At 39.4% G+C, this 16,666-nt stretch overlaps 1 protein-coding gene across 3 annotated transcripts in view; it reads left to right on the top strand.

Moving 5' to 3' along the window:
• Window positions 1-16,666, top strand: part of LOC126188934 (proteasomal ubiquitin receptor ADRM1-B) — a 98,058-nt gene that overhangs the window by 54,387 nt on the left and 27,005 nt on the right. For 2 of the 3 annotated variants that reach the window (XM_049930678.1, XM_049930658.1), the window contains exon 5: window positions 533-729. In XM_049930678.1, coding sequence (XP_049786635.1) covers window positions 533-729 — 197 coding nt within the window. The remainder of the gene's footprint in view (window positions 1-532; window positions 730-16,666) is intronic. The other variant, XM_049930669.1, reaches the window with a different exon arrangement.

Genomic DNA, 16,666 nt, shown 5'->3' with positions numbered 1-16,666 from the left:
AAAATTGTTTCGTTAGAATGGAAATAGAAGACAAAATACATTATACATTAAAGAACTCTGAAGGCTGTTTGTATCGTGGGTCTGTGGTATAACGTTATAGTATAAATCCACATTTCGGGTTGTTTGATTCCTCTGTCACTGTTTGGAAGCAACATTTCACAAGTGACAATGAAGACGCACTTCTCTTCTACTGCAGTCTTGTAGATTATTGTGAAAGCTCATCAGTCTGCATTTTCACTGTCAACCAAAGCTTATGTTTTAAACTTAGGATTATTCCTTGGATGTTTTAAGTATTTCTCCTCTTGCAGTGCAAAATATATTTAAAACAGGCCATCTTCCACTACATTGAACTACAGTTCATCCTGCAATTATCTTGATTAGCTGGATTCTTGGGTCAGAGGAAGGAAAGGGCATTCTATCTTCTTTTGTGGTTATTTCCTCTAGTGATCTGTTAATTAAGCATTTAATTCTGTGATCAATATAACTTACAGATAACACTTTTTTGTTTCCTTTCATCTTCCATTTTTCACAGTAGACGTGGACCGTCATCTGGTACCCAGGGTAGCTCTCGCTCAGGTACAACTACCTCCACTACTAGTTCAGCTAGTGCCACAACTGGGAGTACAACCACTACAAGCAGTTCTGCTCCTGCTGTTACTACAACTACAGCAGCCCAACCTGCAGTCTCAACAGCAGGAAAGGAAACCTCGGAGAAACCTGCTACAGCAGGTAAGTGGAACAACATGGCAGATGTAAGAGAATTTTTTTTCATAAATTATTTGAATATACCGGACAATATTTGTTGCTATTTTATGATAAAATGTTGTAGCATAGTCCCATCTAGGTATATAACAATGAAAAAAGATGATTATAAACAAATGAAGTCAGAGCTGGGGAAGTAACAGAAGTGGATTCACACTATGAGCAAGTTTTTAGGTACTCATGAAGGTAACACAGCTCTATTTTGGTTTTCTGCACGTCATACTTCGCGTCAGACTTTTCACATTTTCAAAAGTGTGTATTACTACATCTTGAATCAGTTAAGACATCCAACCTTTGGTGATGGGTCGAGTACGTTTCACATTACTTTTTGCAGAAACTGATGTAAATGTGACATTGTGGCACTCTGAAGGCGACCAGAAATGAGGGTATCGATTTGTCAATCACTATAGTCTCATGTTGTTATTAATGGATGTGTTAGTGGCAGGAGAATCTCAGTTATAGCAAGAACTCTTTGGGCATATGTTGGTGGTTGTGCAACATGCGAAATATTTGTGACAAGGAAGAATATGAATGTTATTGCTGCTCATTTCACTTGCATGAACGTAATCTGTCCTCTTGGGTTTCTGCATAACCAGACACTCAGATATCACCACACAGTCAAAACTGAACACGTGAATATTTATTTCATCCTTCACTCTCTAACCAGACAGAAAAAAATTAAATATTGCAGAACATATTGTATTATGATAATAATGATATGAATATAATAGAAGGAAACATTCCACGTGGGAAAAAATATATCTAAAAACAAAGATGAGGTGACTTACCAAATGAAAGCGCTGGCACGTCGATACACACACAAACAAACACAAACATACACACAAAATTCTAGCTTTCGCAACCAACGGTTGCCTCGTCAGGAAAGAGGGAAGGAGAGGGAAAGACGAAAGGATTTGGGTTTTAAGGGAGAGGGTAAGGTGTCATTTTTGCCTCTGTATATGTCTGCTTGTGCCTGTGTATGTGTGGATGGATATGTGTGTGTGTGTGTGTGTGTGTGTGTGTGTGTGTGTGTGTGTGTGCGCGTGCGCGCGCGCGAGTGTATACCCGTCCTTTTTTCCCCCTAAGGTAAGTCTTTCCGCTCCCGGGATTGGAATGACGCCTTACCCTCTCCCTTAAAACCCAAATCCTTTCGTCTTTCCCTCTCCTTCCCTCTTTCCTAACAAGGCAACCGTTGGTTGCGAAAGCTAGAATTTTGTGTGTATGTTTGTGTTTGTTTGTATGTGTATCGACGTGCCGGCGCTTTCATTTGGTAAGTCACCTCATCTTTGTTTTTAGATATATGATAATAATGAATGTGTTAACCATGCAAAGTTGAGAAAATATTGGTATGTAGCTAGTTACAAACCTAGAACCTCAAACTCAGCCAATCATGACATTTTACATTACACTACAGCTTACTCATCTGAATTTTGTATTGTGCATTGGTTATCATAAAGTCTCTTCAAGCCTTATGTCTTCAATGCCTTATTAATTAACATTTAAAGATAAGTGTGATGTATTTGTGATATGGTACTTTCAGTGCACCACTGCTTTTAAATGATGTACTGCGCTTATAAGTCACACACTATGAAGAAAATCAATAACTGAAGTGCACACAGTTCACACGAGGTCGTTCACAAGCATTCATAAAAGTCAATAGTCAGAAGCCCACTATTGACGTCACTAGTGTGAAAAGTAGTGTGAAGCGGTGTCCACACTGTCAAAGGAAATGTGTTTCTGTTGGAGACATTATTTCTTACAGTGTTTCAAATCTGCTTCTGACTTGGTTTCCTGTCACTGTTTCTGTCCACACTGGCAGCAAACATTTCTTGGTGTATGCATGCTACTTGTTGTGTTGTTTTCATGTTGTCACCCATGTCACATCTAGAGACGAGGAAACTGTAATATGTACTTCTTCATTATTAATACTTGACCTGTGGCTAGAAGGCCATAACCGGCTCTGTTTTTCGTATTTTTACAGAATAAGGTTGTGTTTATCGAAGAATTTCGTAATTGGTTTAAAACTACAATATTGTTTTGATAGCGAGTTTGTATAGTAGTTGGTAATGGTTGATAAAATCAGATTTGTTTTGTATTAAGTAGATTTGTTGGTTAGTGTAGAGTTGTCGTCTTTGGTGGGCGAAAACATACTATGGAACAGCTGGTGGGAAAAACTGGCTACATATAGGAACTAAATATGGAAGACAGCTCTAGTTTCTGTAATTTCACTTGCATATTCTTTAACGATTGTGAATTTCTGGCAAATATGGTGTCACCATTTCTTTAAAAAAAGATCAAAATTTCAGGGCAGCAATTGCTGCCAGACTTTTGTCAATGGGAGATTAATTCCAGAGCCTTGAGTATTTATTTCACATTTCAAAGAAAGCTACGACAAACAACCTTATTTTGTTTTCTACGTAGTCTTTCTCAGTATTCTACCAAATGTAGCAGCAGTTTTCTGCAGATCACCTTGTTTTATTGCTGTTCTTGTACTGCTTGCATCATATACTTCACAAGCAGCCATCAAACTGGTGCAACGATAACAACTCAACAGTCTGCTACGTCGTCCACTGCAATTTTTTTCCCCTCCCCGTAGAAATAGTACAGCAAGAGAAAACAAAACACCTAACAACTCTATTCAACAGATGATACAATGCAACGTACAAACACACTTTCACTGTGCAGCGGTGACATGGTTTCCTTTGATCTATACAGACACTGCTATGGACAAATGTTTGTGTTTTGAAAGATGTTTGCAAATGGTATATGCATCCAATAGCTGGAAACATGTTTCAAGCTTAATGTTTACATGGCTTGAAGTTTACTCCACACAAGTAAACTTCTATTGGTTACAGGACACACACACACACACACACACACACACACACACACACACACAAAACCATTTTAGATTCAGACACCTTTCAATGTACTCCAGTTTTCATTATTTTCATCAATGTTTGCTTTTTTGTGGATGATCACAAAGGGAAGATCTCTCAAACATGTATAATTTTTAGTCATAGCATGTCGGAAAACAGCTAGGTTACTTTGTACGCATTTCAGTTTTTTTGATGAGTTTATACTTAGTGTTACACATGTCATTTTTTAAGAACTGATGAAACTCATTGCCACAAATTATTGTATAAGCTTTGTATTATACATTTAATTCCCTTCACTTATACAGTGTGTTGCTGAGGATTAAGATTTTTAATTGTATGTATGTTTCTGCTTGTATTTTGGTGGTTTTAATGTTTTTCTCGATTCTGCATGTTCCTCAGTTTTGCAATTTTTTTTAAGTCTGGATCCCACGAAAATGGAAAAATTGGGCTTTCGCTGTAGATAGAAGATTATTTACATACATGAGCAACAAGAGCATACCTAACCCCATATGTGATTTCTCCTCAGTCGTAATAATGTCCTCAGGACAATATTGCTTGATTAATAAGTACAATTCTTTTGGATTAGATGTGGTGTTATCTATTGGCTGGCTATATCATAATCATATCATCAGTTCCCTAAAATCTCAGTTCATCTACAAAAACAGCACAATTCACGGAGTCAAATGCCCTAAATAGGATGCAGAAAATACCAAATGGTGCTACTCTGTTATTTAATGCTCGGAGGATTTGTTGAGTGAACATAACATGTAAATGGCATTCTCAGTAGAGCCTCTCTTCTGAAATCCAAATTGTGATTTACTAAGGATATCATTGTTGCTGAGGTGACATGTTCTAGTCTACATCGCCTTCTGAAAAATTTTGGTAAAGGGGTGATGACCTCTCTCCTGTTAAACTACCACCTTACTGAAAGAGATATCTTACGTCTTATTTGAGTCTCTCTGTAAAAATACCTTGTGCTAATGGTGCATTACATATTTCAGAAAAGACAGGAGTTATTACTTGGAAACAAATGTACATCTACGTATATATTCTGTAAACCTCCATGATGTGCATGGCAGAGGATAGGTCCCATTGTACTATTTACTAGGGTTTCTTTCCATTCGATTCACATATGGAGTGTGGGAAGAATGATGGTGTGAATGCCTCTGTGCATGCAGCAATTATCCTAATCTTATCCTCTCAATCCCTACGCGAGTGATACGTAAGGGGTTGTAGTATACCCCTAGAGTAGTCATTGAAACTTTATTAACAGACTTTCTTGGGATACTTTACATATGTGTTAAAGAGTCTGCCGGTTCAGCTCATTCAGTACCTCTGTGAGACTCTCCCGTGGATAAAACAGACTTAGGAACATCTGTGCTGCCCTTCTCTGCTTACGTTCAATATCCCCTGTTGTTCGTATTTGGTACAGGTCCACACTCTTCAGGAATATTCTAGGATGGGTCACATGAGTGATCTGTAAGCAATCTCTTTTGTAGATTGTTGGCACTTCCCCAGTGTTCTACCAATAAACCGAAGTTTGCCACCTGCTTTACCCACAACTGAACATATGTGACCATTCCATTTCATATCACTACAAAGTTTTACAAGCCAGCTATTTGTATGAGCTGACCAATCCAAACAGTGACTCATCAATATTATTATTATAGGATACTATGTTTTTTTCATTTTGTGAAGTGGAAAGTTTTACATTTCTGAACAAGTTGCCAAGCACTGCACCAGATTGAAATCTTGTCAAGATCTGACTGACTATATATGCAGCTTCTCTTAGATGGCACTTCAGTATAGATAACTGCATCATCTGCAAAAAGCTTGATTTTATTGTTAAATTGTCAGGTCATTAATATAAAGCATGAACAGCAAGAGTGCCAACACATTTCCCTGGGGCACACCAGAAGTACATCTGATGATAACGTGTCGTTTCGTCCCTACCAAAGAGTCCTCAGTCCAGTCACAAATTTCACTTAATACCCCATATGATCATACTTTTGACATTAAATGCAGGTGTGGTACTGAGTCAAATGATTTTTAGAAATATAGACACACTGCATCTACCTGGTTGCCTTGATCCAAAGCTTTCAGTATGTCTTGCGAGAAAAGTGTGAGTTCGATTTTAAATGATCAATATTTTTGAAGCTTGTACTGGCTGTCATGGAGAAGATCATTCTGTTCAAGATACCCAATTGTGTTTGCACTCAGAATTTGCTCTAAGATTCCACAATGATTTAATGTCAAAGATTTTGGACGGTAGCTTTGTTGATCACTTCAACTACCCTTCTTGTAGTTGGGTGTGAACTTTGCCTTTTTCCAAGAATTGGGCACGGTTTGTTGCTCGAGGGATCTATGATAGATTATAGTGAGAAGAGGGGCTTACTCCGATGCAAATTCAGTATAGAGTCCGACAGGGATTCCATCGGGTCCTGGAGCTTTGTTCAATTTCAATGATTTCAGCTGTTTCTCAACACCACTGACACTAACACTTACTTCATTCATGTTTTCAGTGGTATAAGGATTAAATTGGGGCAGTTTTCTTGGGCTTTCCTTTGTAAATGAAAATTTAAAATGGAGTCAGGAGTTTCAGCTTTTGCTTTGCTACCCTCAATTTCAGTTCGTCTCTTTTGCTAGGGGTTGGACACTAACTTTGGTGCCACTACCAACCTTCACATGGGACCAGAATTTCTTTAGATTTTATAAAATGTTACATGACAATATTCTGCTGTGATTGTCATTGAAGGCATCATGTGTTGTCCTCTTGACAGCCAAAGGAGTTTCTTTCAGCAACTCTATCTGTAGCAATATGCTTTGTTTTACACCTATTTCACAGTAATATCTGTTTCTTTAGAAGTTTCACTGTGTACCATGAAGGTTCCCTCTAATTATCGACTGTTCTTTTTTTTACATACCTATACAGTGTGTGGTCAACTATTCTTTTACTTGAGCCAGCACTGGCTCCAAGGCACCATCTGACGGGCCTCTGCGTGGGCTGTCTCCCATGGCTTCCAGTTTTCTCCCTCCAAAATGCCTGTTGTGCATTATCGTTTTCGATCCACTAAGGTGACCATCTCCTCGAAGTTGTAGCACAGTCCTGTTTCTTGAGCCTTACTTTTGTAAAAAGCTGACACGGCTGTCCCATATACACCACCTAAAGACTATATGCATGCAGAAGCTTAATGCTCTCTGCGTCCTGGCCCACACATCTTGGGGTGAAGACTGTACCACTCTTCTCCATCTTTACCATGCTCTGGTCTTTTCCAGACTAGATTGTGGCAGTCAGGTTTATGGCTCAGTGACTCCTTCCACTTTGCACCTACTTGACCCTCTCCACCATTGTGGGGTGCATCTGGCTATTGGTGCCTTTCACACTAATCCCGCTGACAGTCTCCTCACAGAAGCGGAGATTCCCCCTCTACAAATATGACGGAGTCAACTCCTGGTTTCTTATGCAATCGCCATTTGCCAGTTTCCTAACCATCCCATGTACCCTGTCCTCTTTGCAAACGAGGGATATCTCCCTCCTGACAGTCGCCCATGCCGGTTGGCATGGTTCTCGCTTCCCCCTGTCAGGATCTCCATCTCTACTCACTGGAATGCACCCCATGTATCTCCTTTCATACCCTCCTTGGATGGTGCCTAAACCACAGATTAGGACCTGCCTATTCCAGCGTTCCTAAGGTCCATGTTGCCCCTATGGACTTCGGGTGTCTTGTACGTGCCACCCTTGCAGAGTTCCAAGGTGCCAACATCTTCTACACTGATGGTTCTAAAAGAATAGATAAGGCTGGATATGCTTTCATGCCTCCTACTGGCTTAAAACACCATTTATTGCCAGTATCATGTAGTGTGTTCGCAGCAGAGCTTCTAGCCATTCAGAGCCCTCCATTTTGTTTCTCAGGCCTCCCTCCAAAGTGTTTCAATTTGTTCTGACTCAATGAACACACTGCAGACTATCGACTGATGCTACTACTCTCTTCACTCTTTGGTCTCTGCTGTTCATGACTTCTCTGCCCTTGGCCATGCCACCTGCTCAGTTGTCTTTTTCTGGGTCGCAAATCACGTTTGTATCCCAGGGAATGAACTGGATGATTGTTTGGCTAGAGAAGCAGATACTTATCCCTCATTCCCTTTCATGATTCCAGCTGTGGTTATGCGGATCCACGTCAAATCTATGTTTGCCCAAAAGTGGAATGACATCTGGTGTGCTACTGCTCATAATAATAAACTCTGCACAATCAAGGACACAATCAAGGAGTCTACTGCAGTTTGGTGCTCTTCCTTCCACTCCTCACTGTTTTATGCCATCTACTCATTGGTCATACCAGGCTCACCCATTGTTTCCTCTTGTGTAACGAACCAAACTCACAATGTGGTTGAGGAGCCAGACTGACAGTATCCCACATATTGGTGGAATGTCCCCTCCTTTTGACCCTTCGTGCTAAGTATAATCTTCCAGATTCCTCAATTTTAATATTGGAAGATGTTTCATGAAGGGTTGAACTGGTCCTCAGTTTCCTCTATGAAAGTGGCTTTTATTTCCAGATATAAGGTTTTGCTTTGCTCCAGAAGCAGGGGCCGGGTGGTTGTGGTTGGGACCTTGTTTCATGTCTTCTCGGTCTGGGACCTCATGACCACTCCACCTTGGAAAGAACGCTCTGTTTTTCCAGTTTTTAGATTTGGTCTCACATTTTATGCCTTTTGCCGTGTGCGTTTTAACTTCATTATTTTATAATTTGACTCCCTTGACTGGATATGTCTACTTTTTGTGGACTCTCTTCCTTGTGTGAGGGCGGCCGGAGTGGCCGAGCGGTTCTAGGCGCTACAGTCTGGAACTGCACGACCGCTGCGGTCGCAGGTTCGAATCCTGCCTTGGGCATGGACGTGTGTGATGCCCTTAGGTTAGTTAGGTTTAAGTAGTTCTAAGTTCTAGGGGACTGATGACCTCAGAAGTTAAGTCCATAGTGCTCAGAGCCATTTGAACCTTGTGTGAGTAGCTACAGAATTGTGGAACTGATGAGCTCGCCATTTGGTCCCATGAACCCTCTCTGGTAATGAATCAGTCGGTCATTTACATGAGCCAGAATTTCTGTACATGCTCCTGACCTGTGCTGAAAGTTTCAAGTTACTCTTTGAGGTATGTTACTACTAATTTATCTTGTTTACTGAACACACATAGCTTTCTGCTTGCCACAACCACATCATGATCATTGATACTGCTTCGATGTAGCTATTTCCAAAGAGTTCAAGTGTATTTGTTGCCTGTAGATCCAATATATTTACGACTCTGTTAGAAACACCATCAAATCCAGATGAGCTTTTATTTTATTTTTGAGAGGACATTCTTTGTTTTAGGAGGAGACATTTGTGGTACATTCATATGATTGAATTTTATGACAACTGCATTTTCAGTGTATAGCTGTAATTTTTCTCCTATATATTTTCTGCTATATTAAAGAAATTATATTTGCTGCCGGTGACTCATCATTTGTTGCTGTTTTATTTAATTCAGTAGTGGTGATTTCCTGCTCTGTGGTTGGTTTTCCTGTCTCGTTTCACTACATTTCATATAGCCTTAAGTCTGTTGTTGAAATTATTGATTTTTCTCCATCCAGGAATTTCCGTTATTGTTAGTCATGGAAAAGATTAAATTTAAAGTCGGCTTTTTGTTTATTATAATTTTCATCCCAGATCATCACTGGAAACTTTTCTTAAAAACATTTGTTGTGGACTCTTTAATGATTCTGGTTTCCAGAAACAGGCAGACGTTATTAAATCTTGTCACAGTATAAGAACATTGGGGGCAAATTGTGTGTTACTAACAAGTATGTGGTGTTTTCCCTTACTTGTAGTTTGTGCTGGCTTAAGACATCCTGTTGTGTACAAGGAATGGTAATTTAGCATTCATTCTCTTCTTTATTTAGACAAGAGGAGGTATCTGAAGTCATAAACAAACAAATAGAAAATCTCCTTTACTCTTGGCTCTATTTTCTTCCTTTTGAGCCTAAATGAATAAGCTAACTATGAATCCTCATTTCCATGTGGAGTAAAACAGCATTTAGTGCAAATTTCCATGCGTTTTTTGCAGGTGGTATTAAGATAGTATTTGAAAGTTACGTGAGTGTGGCATTTGTTTTTAAGAACATGCACTCTACTAACAAAGGGACCTTAAGTGGTGTCCCTCTTAGATTTTCTTCTTATTCACAGGATTTCAAGGCCAGAACTTGGACATCCGTTTTCTCAGGCAGTACAGTGCAGTTAAAAATGAAAATTAGAAAATTTCTGAATGCTATTAAGTACAAAACATATGTAGCATATCATGAAATTCATTGGTAGCTCAGCACATAGCATAATTGAATTATAAACATAATGCTGCTAGTTTGAATCTCACTGGTTTCTCCAACAGGAAGGAGGTGGTTCTGCTACTAGGTAGTTTTCACGGCAGAGCATGGGCCAGCACTTGCAGGAAGTGTTGGGGAGTGAGTACCAGGTCATCAGCATTGTGAATCCTAGTGCAGGGCTGGCTCATATGACTGTTAATGTAGGGGAGCTATGTAGGAATTTTATATAAGAGGATGGGGTAGTGATTGTGGGTGGAGCTGGGAATAGTCTTGATAGGGACAAGGAATATGGTGTAGGTGGTGTCCTGGTGGCACTAATGTACACTTCATGCAGCTGTTTGTGAACTGAGTATGGTCAGACCACTCGTGGAAAACTTCCTGTTGTAGTTGGTGTTAGAGCTGCACCCTTTTTAAATTGAAGTCAGCTGATAGGTGTCCTTGTTTGAAGGAAGTCCCTCTAACAAAGGAATCACCTTCAGAGGTGGTCAGGTATGCAAGTAGTGAAGGAAGCAGCATGTTTCATCCAAAAATGAGAGGTACTAGACATAAAGGTAGTGAACTTCTAGACGATGACTCTGACGATATTAGTATATTGGAGCAACACTTAAGTAACTTGACAATTCAGAGGCTTCCTTTGCCAGGATACAGATTAGGTGGCTTTTTTGAGTTCTTTTGCACAGTGGGGGAGTGGCCATACATAAAAAATAGTATTCCATTTGAGTCCAAAGACGTATCATAGCACTGCACTGAACAGGTATGTGAATGTAATGCAGGGGCAGTTGAATTTACTGAAAATAAACTACTTGTTGTTGTTTGTAGGTTTTCTAATTCTGAGTTAGGAACATTTCTGCTCAAGCTAAAGAGGATTCTTGGTGTACTTTATAGCAAGTGCCTAAAACTAGTTATATATGGTGACTTCAGCATTAATTTTATATGTGATAGTGCAAGAGAAAGGATGTTGGAAGGTGTCTCAAATTCATATGATCTGATGCAGAAATTCTAACCAAGGTGCAGGGGAACAGTAGCACAGTCTTAGACAAATGCTATGTCTAATTACGTATTATGTAGAAATGCTAATCCAGTGCCAATAGAGATTTTTAAACCTCGTTAAGGAACAAGAATGGCAAGATGTTTATAGTGCCGATAACATTGATGACAAACAAATGCTTTCCTTAACACATTTCTCATGCTCTTTGGAAGTTGCTTTCCATTAGAACGCTATAAACAGGGTGTATCAGTAAAAGGCAGCCTGGGTGGCTGACTAGTGGGATAAGGATGTCATGTAGAACAATGTTGTAACTACATCAAAATGTTCAAAGTAGTCACAGTCAAGCTACAGTAGTCCCTTAGAAACAGTATTGTAAGCTGCTTACAAATATTATGTGGAAGGCAAAGAGTATGTGGTACACAAATAGAATAGCTAATAAAATTAAAACCATATGGTCAGTCATGAAGGCAGTGTCTGGTCAGCGGCACAAGGTCGACAATATAAAATCAGTTCATAGTAAAAATATTGTTGTTACTGATAAATCAGATATATGTACAGCATTTAACAATCTTTTCTTAGCATTGCTTCTGAATTAAATAAAAAATTAGTTTCTACAGGAGATCATATAAATCTCTTAGAAAATGTCTTTCCAAGATTGACGTCTGAAATACTCCTCTGTGATACAGAAAAGGGGGAGATTGAGTCAGTAATTAAATCACTGAAGACTAAGGACTCTCATGGATATGATGGAATTCCTAGCAGAATATTAGTCATGGGGTGCACATGTTAGCTCTGTATTTAGCCATATTTGTAATTTTTCCTTTAGGAATGGTCTGTTTCCTGAATGATTAAAGTACTCAGTAACAAAGCCACTTTATAAAAAGGGGTAAGGAATAATGTAGACAATTTTAGATTTCTATGCCATCAGTGTTAGCTAAAGTTGCTGAAAAGGATGTGTATAATTGATCATTTTGTTTCACATAATTTACTATCAAATGTACAGTTCAGGTTTAACAACTGAAAATGCTATATTCTCTTTCTCTGTGAGGTACCGGATGGATTAAACAAAAGGTTTCAAATGCTGTGCATCTTTTTTGGTTTAACTAAGGCATTTGGTTTGTGTTGACAGCAAAATATTGCTCCAGAAGTTGGACCATTATGGAATAGGGGAGTAGCTCACAACTGGTTCACCTCGTACTTTAACAACAGACAGAAAAAGGTAATTACCCACAGTGTTAGGAATGGCTGTGATGTGGGGCCTGAGTGGGGTACAGTCAAATGGAGGATGTCCCAGGGATCAGTGCTGGGGCCACTCCTGTTCCTTTTTTATATAAATGAGATGCGCTCTAGTATTACCATAGAGTAAAATTCTCTGGAGTGAGCATTGCGTTCTGCGCATGTTGTCAACATTAACCCAGGATTGTCACGTGTTTTCGGGACTTCGCTGTGCATGTGTGCTTTCTGCAGCGTTTGAAGTTTATAATATGAAGAGTTTTTGATGTGTTTCACCGTTTGTTGACAGTTTAAAAGTGATGGTGAATTACTGTTGTTGCTACGGATGCAAAGAAAAATATGTGAAAGGAGGGATAGTAACTGTTCATGGGTACACACCGTGTAACTCTAATTATAGTTATCAATTAGTAAGAGACACTGTATATGTTAAAAATTTCGAGGCACATTATAATTAAGCCTTGATTCTGTAAACCATTTTTTATGACTATATAATAGATATTACGGCTCGTACAAAAGCTTACAAACAATCGCTTCCTCTTGTAAATTTGCTAGTGGAACAGGAAAGGAAATGGTTAGTTGTTTCAGGAAATACTATCCTCCATGCATTTATCAGTGACTTGTCGATTATGTATATAGATTACTCAGTCTACTATTTATTTAATAAACTGGGAGCAAGTACGTAAAATGCGTTAAATAAATACTTCAAAGTGTCACCAGTAAGAAAAATTGTGCTTTAGGTCACAAAAACGAGAAAATAAATATGCAGAAATAGCAGAAAAAAGGACGAATTAGCAGGGATATAATAGCTAATGTGTGGCAAATTCGGTGTTTTTCGGACACTTGCAAAAGTACTAGTGTGCTGTCAAGTCGTTTTGCAAGACTATCACTGCAAAAATGTACGTCAGGTTCTATAATACTATAAAGTGCCGTATCATACCGAAAACTACCAAAAATCGAGTCCATCTGAACTGTGACACCTATCGCAAAGAAGCAGAATGCAATATCACTTGCCGTTAAAAGCTATGAAGCTGGTTTATTCCCGGTATCAAATGGACACTGTTAAAATGTCTGCGCAACATATATAAATAATCCACGACACGTACGAAAAGAATCCGTCTGTACTAGGGATGTAGTGACATTCTAATTATACAATGCGCTGTACGGACAAACACACAACGTCCCGAGAACATGTGACCAGGCCAGAAATGTATGTTGACAACACAAAATCTGTTCTGCGCATGTGAATGCTCACTCCAGAGATATTTACTCTATGAGTATTACAGACGATTCTAAAATATTTCTGTTTGCTGATGACACTAGCTTGGTAGTAAAGGATGTTGTGTGCAACACTGGCACTGTTTACAATAGTACAGTTCACGAGATAAGTTCAAGGCTTATAGAAAACAAATGCTAAATCACAGCAAGACTCAGTTTTTACAGTTTCTAAAACACAATTCAACAAAACCTGACTTTCTAATTTCACAGCGTGACCATATTATTAGTGAAACTAAACAGTTTAAATGTCTAGATAAACTGTCGTGGAAAGCCCACATTCAGGATCTTGTTCAAAGACTGCCATTTTTACTAGAGATGGGGGATCCGCTCTTGAACTAATTCATAGAGTTCAATCTTTCAAAGGAGTGAACAATCAGTGATTCAGAAAAAAAGAACGGTAGCTCCAAACGTTTCCCAGGGCAGAGAGAGAGAGAGAGAGAGAGAGAGAGAGAGAGAGCATATCAGCAGCGCCTCTGCTGGTCACAGCACAGTGCACGCCACACAACACAGCCAGCGCCGGCCTCTGCCCTGCTTCTACCTTGGCTGCCTGCATTGTGCAGTGCCCCATTGGATTTTGTGTTTCACATGTGCGTCGTCTGCCGCGCAGTGTCTAGCGCAGCGTAACTTCGCATCGCACTCTGTCGGCGATCGTTTCAGTCGCACGTCCTGCCCTCTGGGCAGTTGATGCGAGCAACAGGACAGAGAGCCACCTAGCGGATAACATAGGAACTACTTGCAAAAACCCGCTCGCGAGGGATCGAACTATTTGTCTCGGAGCGGGTGAGTTCACCGCTACCCCCTCCCTCGGAACTCGCCCGCTCAACGCTCGCCCCACCGTCTCGACTCTAGCCAGAGCGTCGAGCAAAGCGACTCAGGTGTCACTGTGGTCTCTGCAGTCTCAGCTCACGCAGTAATACAGCTCGCGGCTCGACCTGCTCGACTCAGCGCCTCTGCATCGGAGTTCGTCCCCACTGGATATTGTTCTTCGTAGTAATGCCGCTATGTATATTACATTATTATGTTATGTATACATCAATTGTTTTTATTTTATTTTTATTTGTTTAAACTGATTAGATTAGGTTCCTGATGACTCCTCTTACTATAGGATTTTTATTATAGACACTCGAATTTACGCTTTAATTACGAGCGAACCGATAAACGTATCGCAAAATGTGATACACCAATATTTTCCTTGTTTTATTCTGCGTAAGGCTATATGCAGCACTTTCGTTTTACAGTCAAATTTATATTTTTTTTTCTTATTCTGGTACGGATTTTGCGATTTTAGGCGTCTTCGAAAGGAAACGTTCACTTTAAAAATATATGGCTTGCGATGTATTTGTATGAGGTTAATGAAATTTTAATACGTTATAGCCAAATATATTGTTAATGTAAATCTCAAGTTACAACATTTTCCGATCACCCAAAAAACCACGATAGTGCAAAATAAATCAATAATCAAAAACTTTGTCATATCGTGGAAATTTCAATAAACAATACAAAATTCTTACTCATTATCTGTGTTACTTCAAAATAGGATCAAATAAGATCAAAATACAGGTATAGTACTGGAATAAACCAAGTTTAAAGGGCAATGTGCCTTCCATTTATTTTATATTGTAAATGAGTGGTGAGTCATGAAAAAGAGCTAATTCATTTCAGGGAGTGAACAGTTCTGATCCAATCTCTGAAAAGAACAGTTTTGCCCATCTCTAATTTTTACTATTCAAATGCTATCTGAAGTAAGTGATAATTCAACGTGAAAAGTAGTCTACTTTGCTTATTTTCATTTGGTTTTATATTTTGGGGTAGCTCTTTCCATTTTCAAAGGATGTTTGTAGCTCAGAAACAGGCGATTTGGGCAATAAGTGGTGTAAGTTCGCGAACCTCTTGTCGACCCCTGTTCATTAGTCAGGGGAATTCTGGTATTTTGACATTGGCCTGGTGATCAAAAAGTCAGTATAAATTTGAAAACTGAATAAATCACGGCATAATGTAGATAGAGGGGTACAAATTGACACACATGCTTGGAATGACATGGGGTTTTATTAGAACGAAAAAAATACAACGTTCAAAAAATCTCCGACAGATGGCGCTTCATCTGATCAGAATAGCAATAATTAGCATAACAAAGTAAGACAAAGCAAAGATGATGTTCTTTACAGGAAATGCTCAGTATACCCACCATCATTCCTCAACAATAGCTGTAGTCGAGGAATAATGTTGTTAACAGCACTGTAAAGCATGTCCCGAGTCATGGTGGGGCATTGGCGTCGGATGTTGTCTTTCAGCATCCCTAGACATGTCGGTCGGTCATGATGCACTTGCGACTTCAGGTAACCCCAAAGCCACAGACTGAGGTCTGGGGACCTGGGAGGCCAAGCATGATGAAAGTGGCGGCTGAGCACATGATCATCACCAATAGATGCGCGTAAGAGATCTTTCACGCATCTAGCAATATGGAGTGGTTTTTTTTGTTCTAATAAAACCCCATGTCATTCCAAGCATGTGTGTCAATTTTTACCCCTCTGTCTACATTATTCCATGGTTTATTAAGTTTCAAATTTATACTGACTTTTTGATCACCCGGTATATATTCTTTACTCCCATTTCTTGTTAATAATAGCAGCTTATTCTCAAGAACTAGCAGCTTTCACTCAGTTAATACTAGGCAGAAATCCAATCTGCATTTGGATTGCACTACCTTGACTCTTGTGCAGAAAGGTGTGCAGTATACTGCTGCATCCATTTTCAGTAAGCTACCACAAGAATTCCAAAATTTCCATACACTGCTCCTCTCTCCTCTGGCACTCAAACTTGTAGTTTGTTTATGCTCACAGCCATGTACCACTCAACGTTAAATACTAAGCCTTCTGGGGTCATGGTCACAGGTTTTAGTGTTGCCAGTGGATGTCACACTCAGCAAGTTGTCTTTAGAGAGTGGCCAATACTACCCCCCCCCCCCCTTTTTTTTCCATAAATGTGGTGGCATGCATGAACAGATGATGGCTGAGTGCAAACTCCAGTATTAATCTCTGGCACTGAGGCCAAAACAGTAGATGAATTTGTAGAAAATACCCTAATAAAAGTGTCTTGAGCTATTGTATGCTTATTGGACAAATAATAAAAATCCCTAGCACTATTTATCAAATCGTTTATGGAGATCAATACAGTGA

The sequence above is a fragment of the Schistocerca cancellata genome, chromosome 1 (assembly GCF_023864275.1).
Source record: "Schistocerca cancellata isolate TAMUIC-IGC-003103 chromosome 1, iqSchCanc2.1, whole genome shotgun sequence".
In the NCBI taxonomy this organism is placed as follows: domain Eukaryota; kingdom Metazoa; phylum Arthropoda; class Insecta; order Orthoptera; family Acrididae; genus Schistocerca; species Schistocerca cancellata.
The sequence above is the reverse complement of the archived record's forward strand: the minus strand, read 5'-3'. Positions and strand labels throughout refer to the sequence as shown.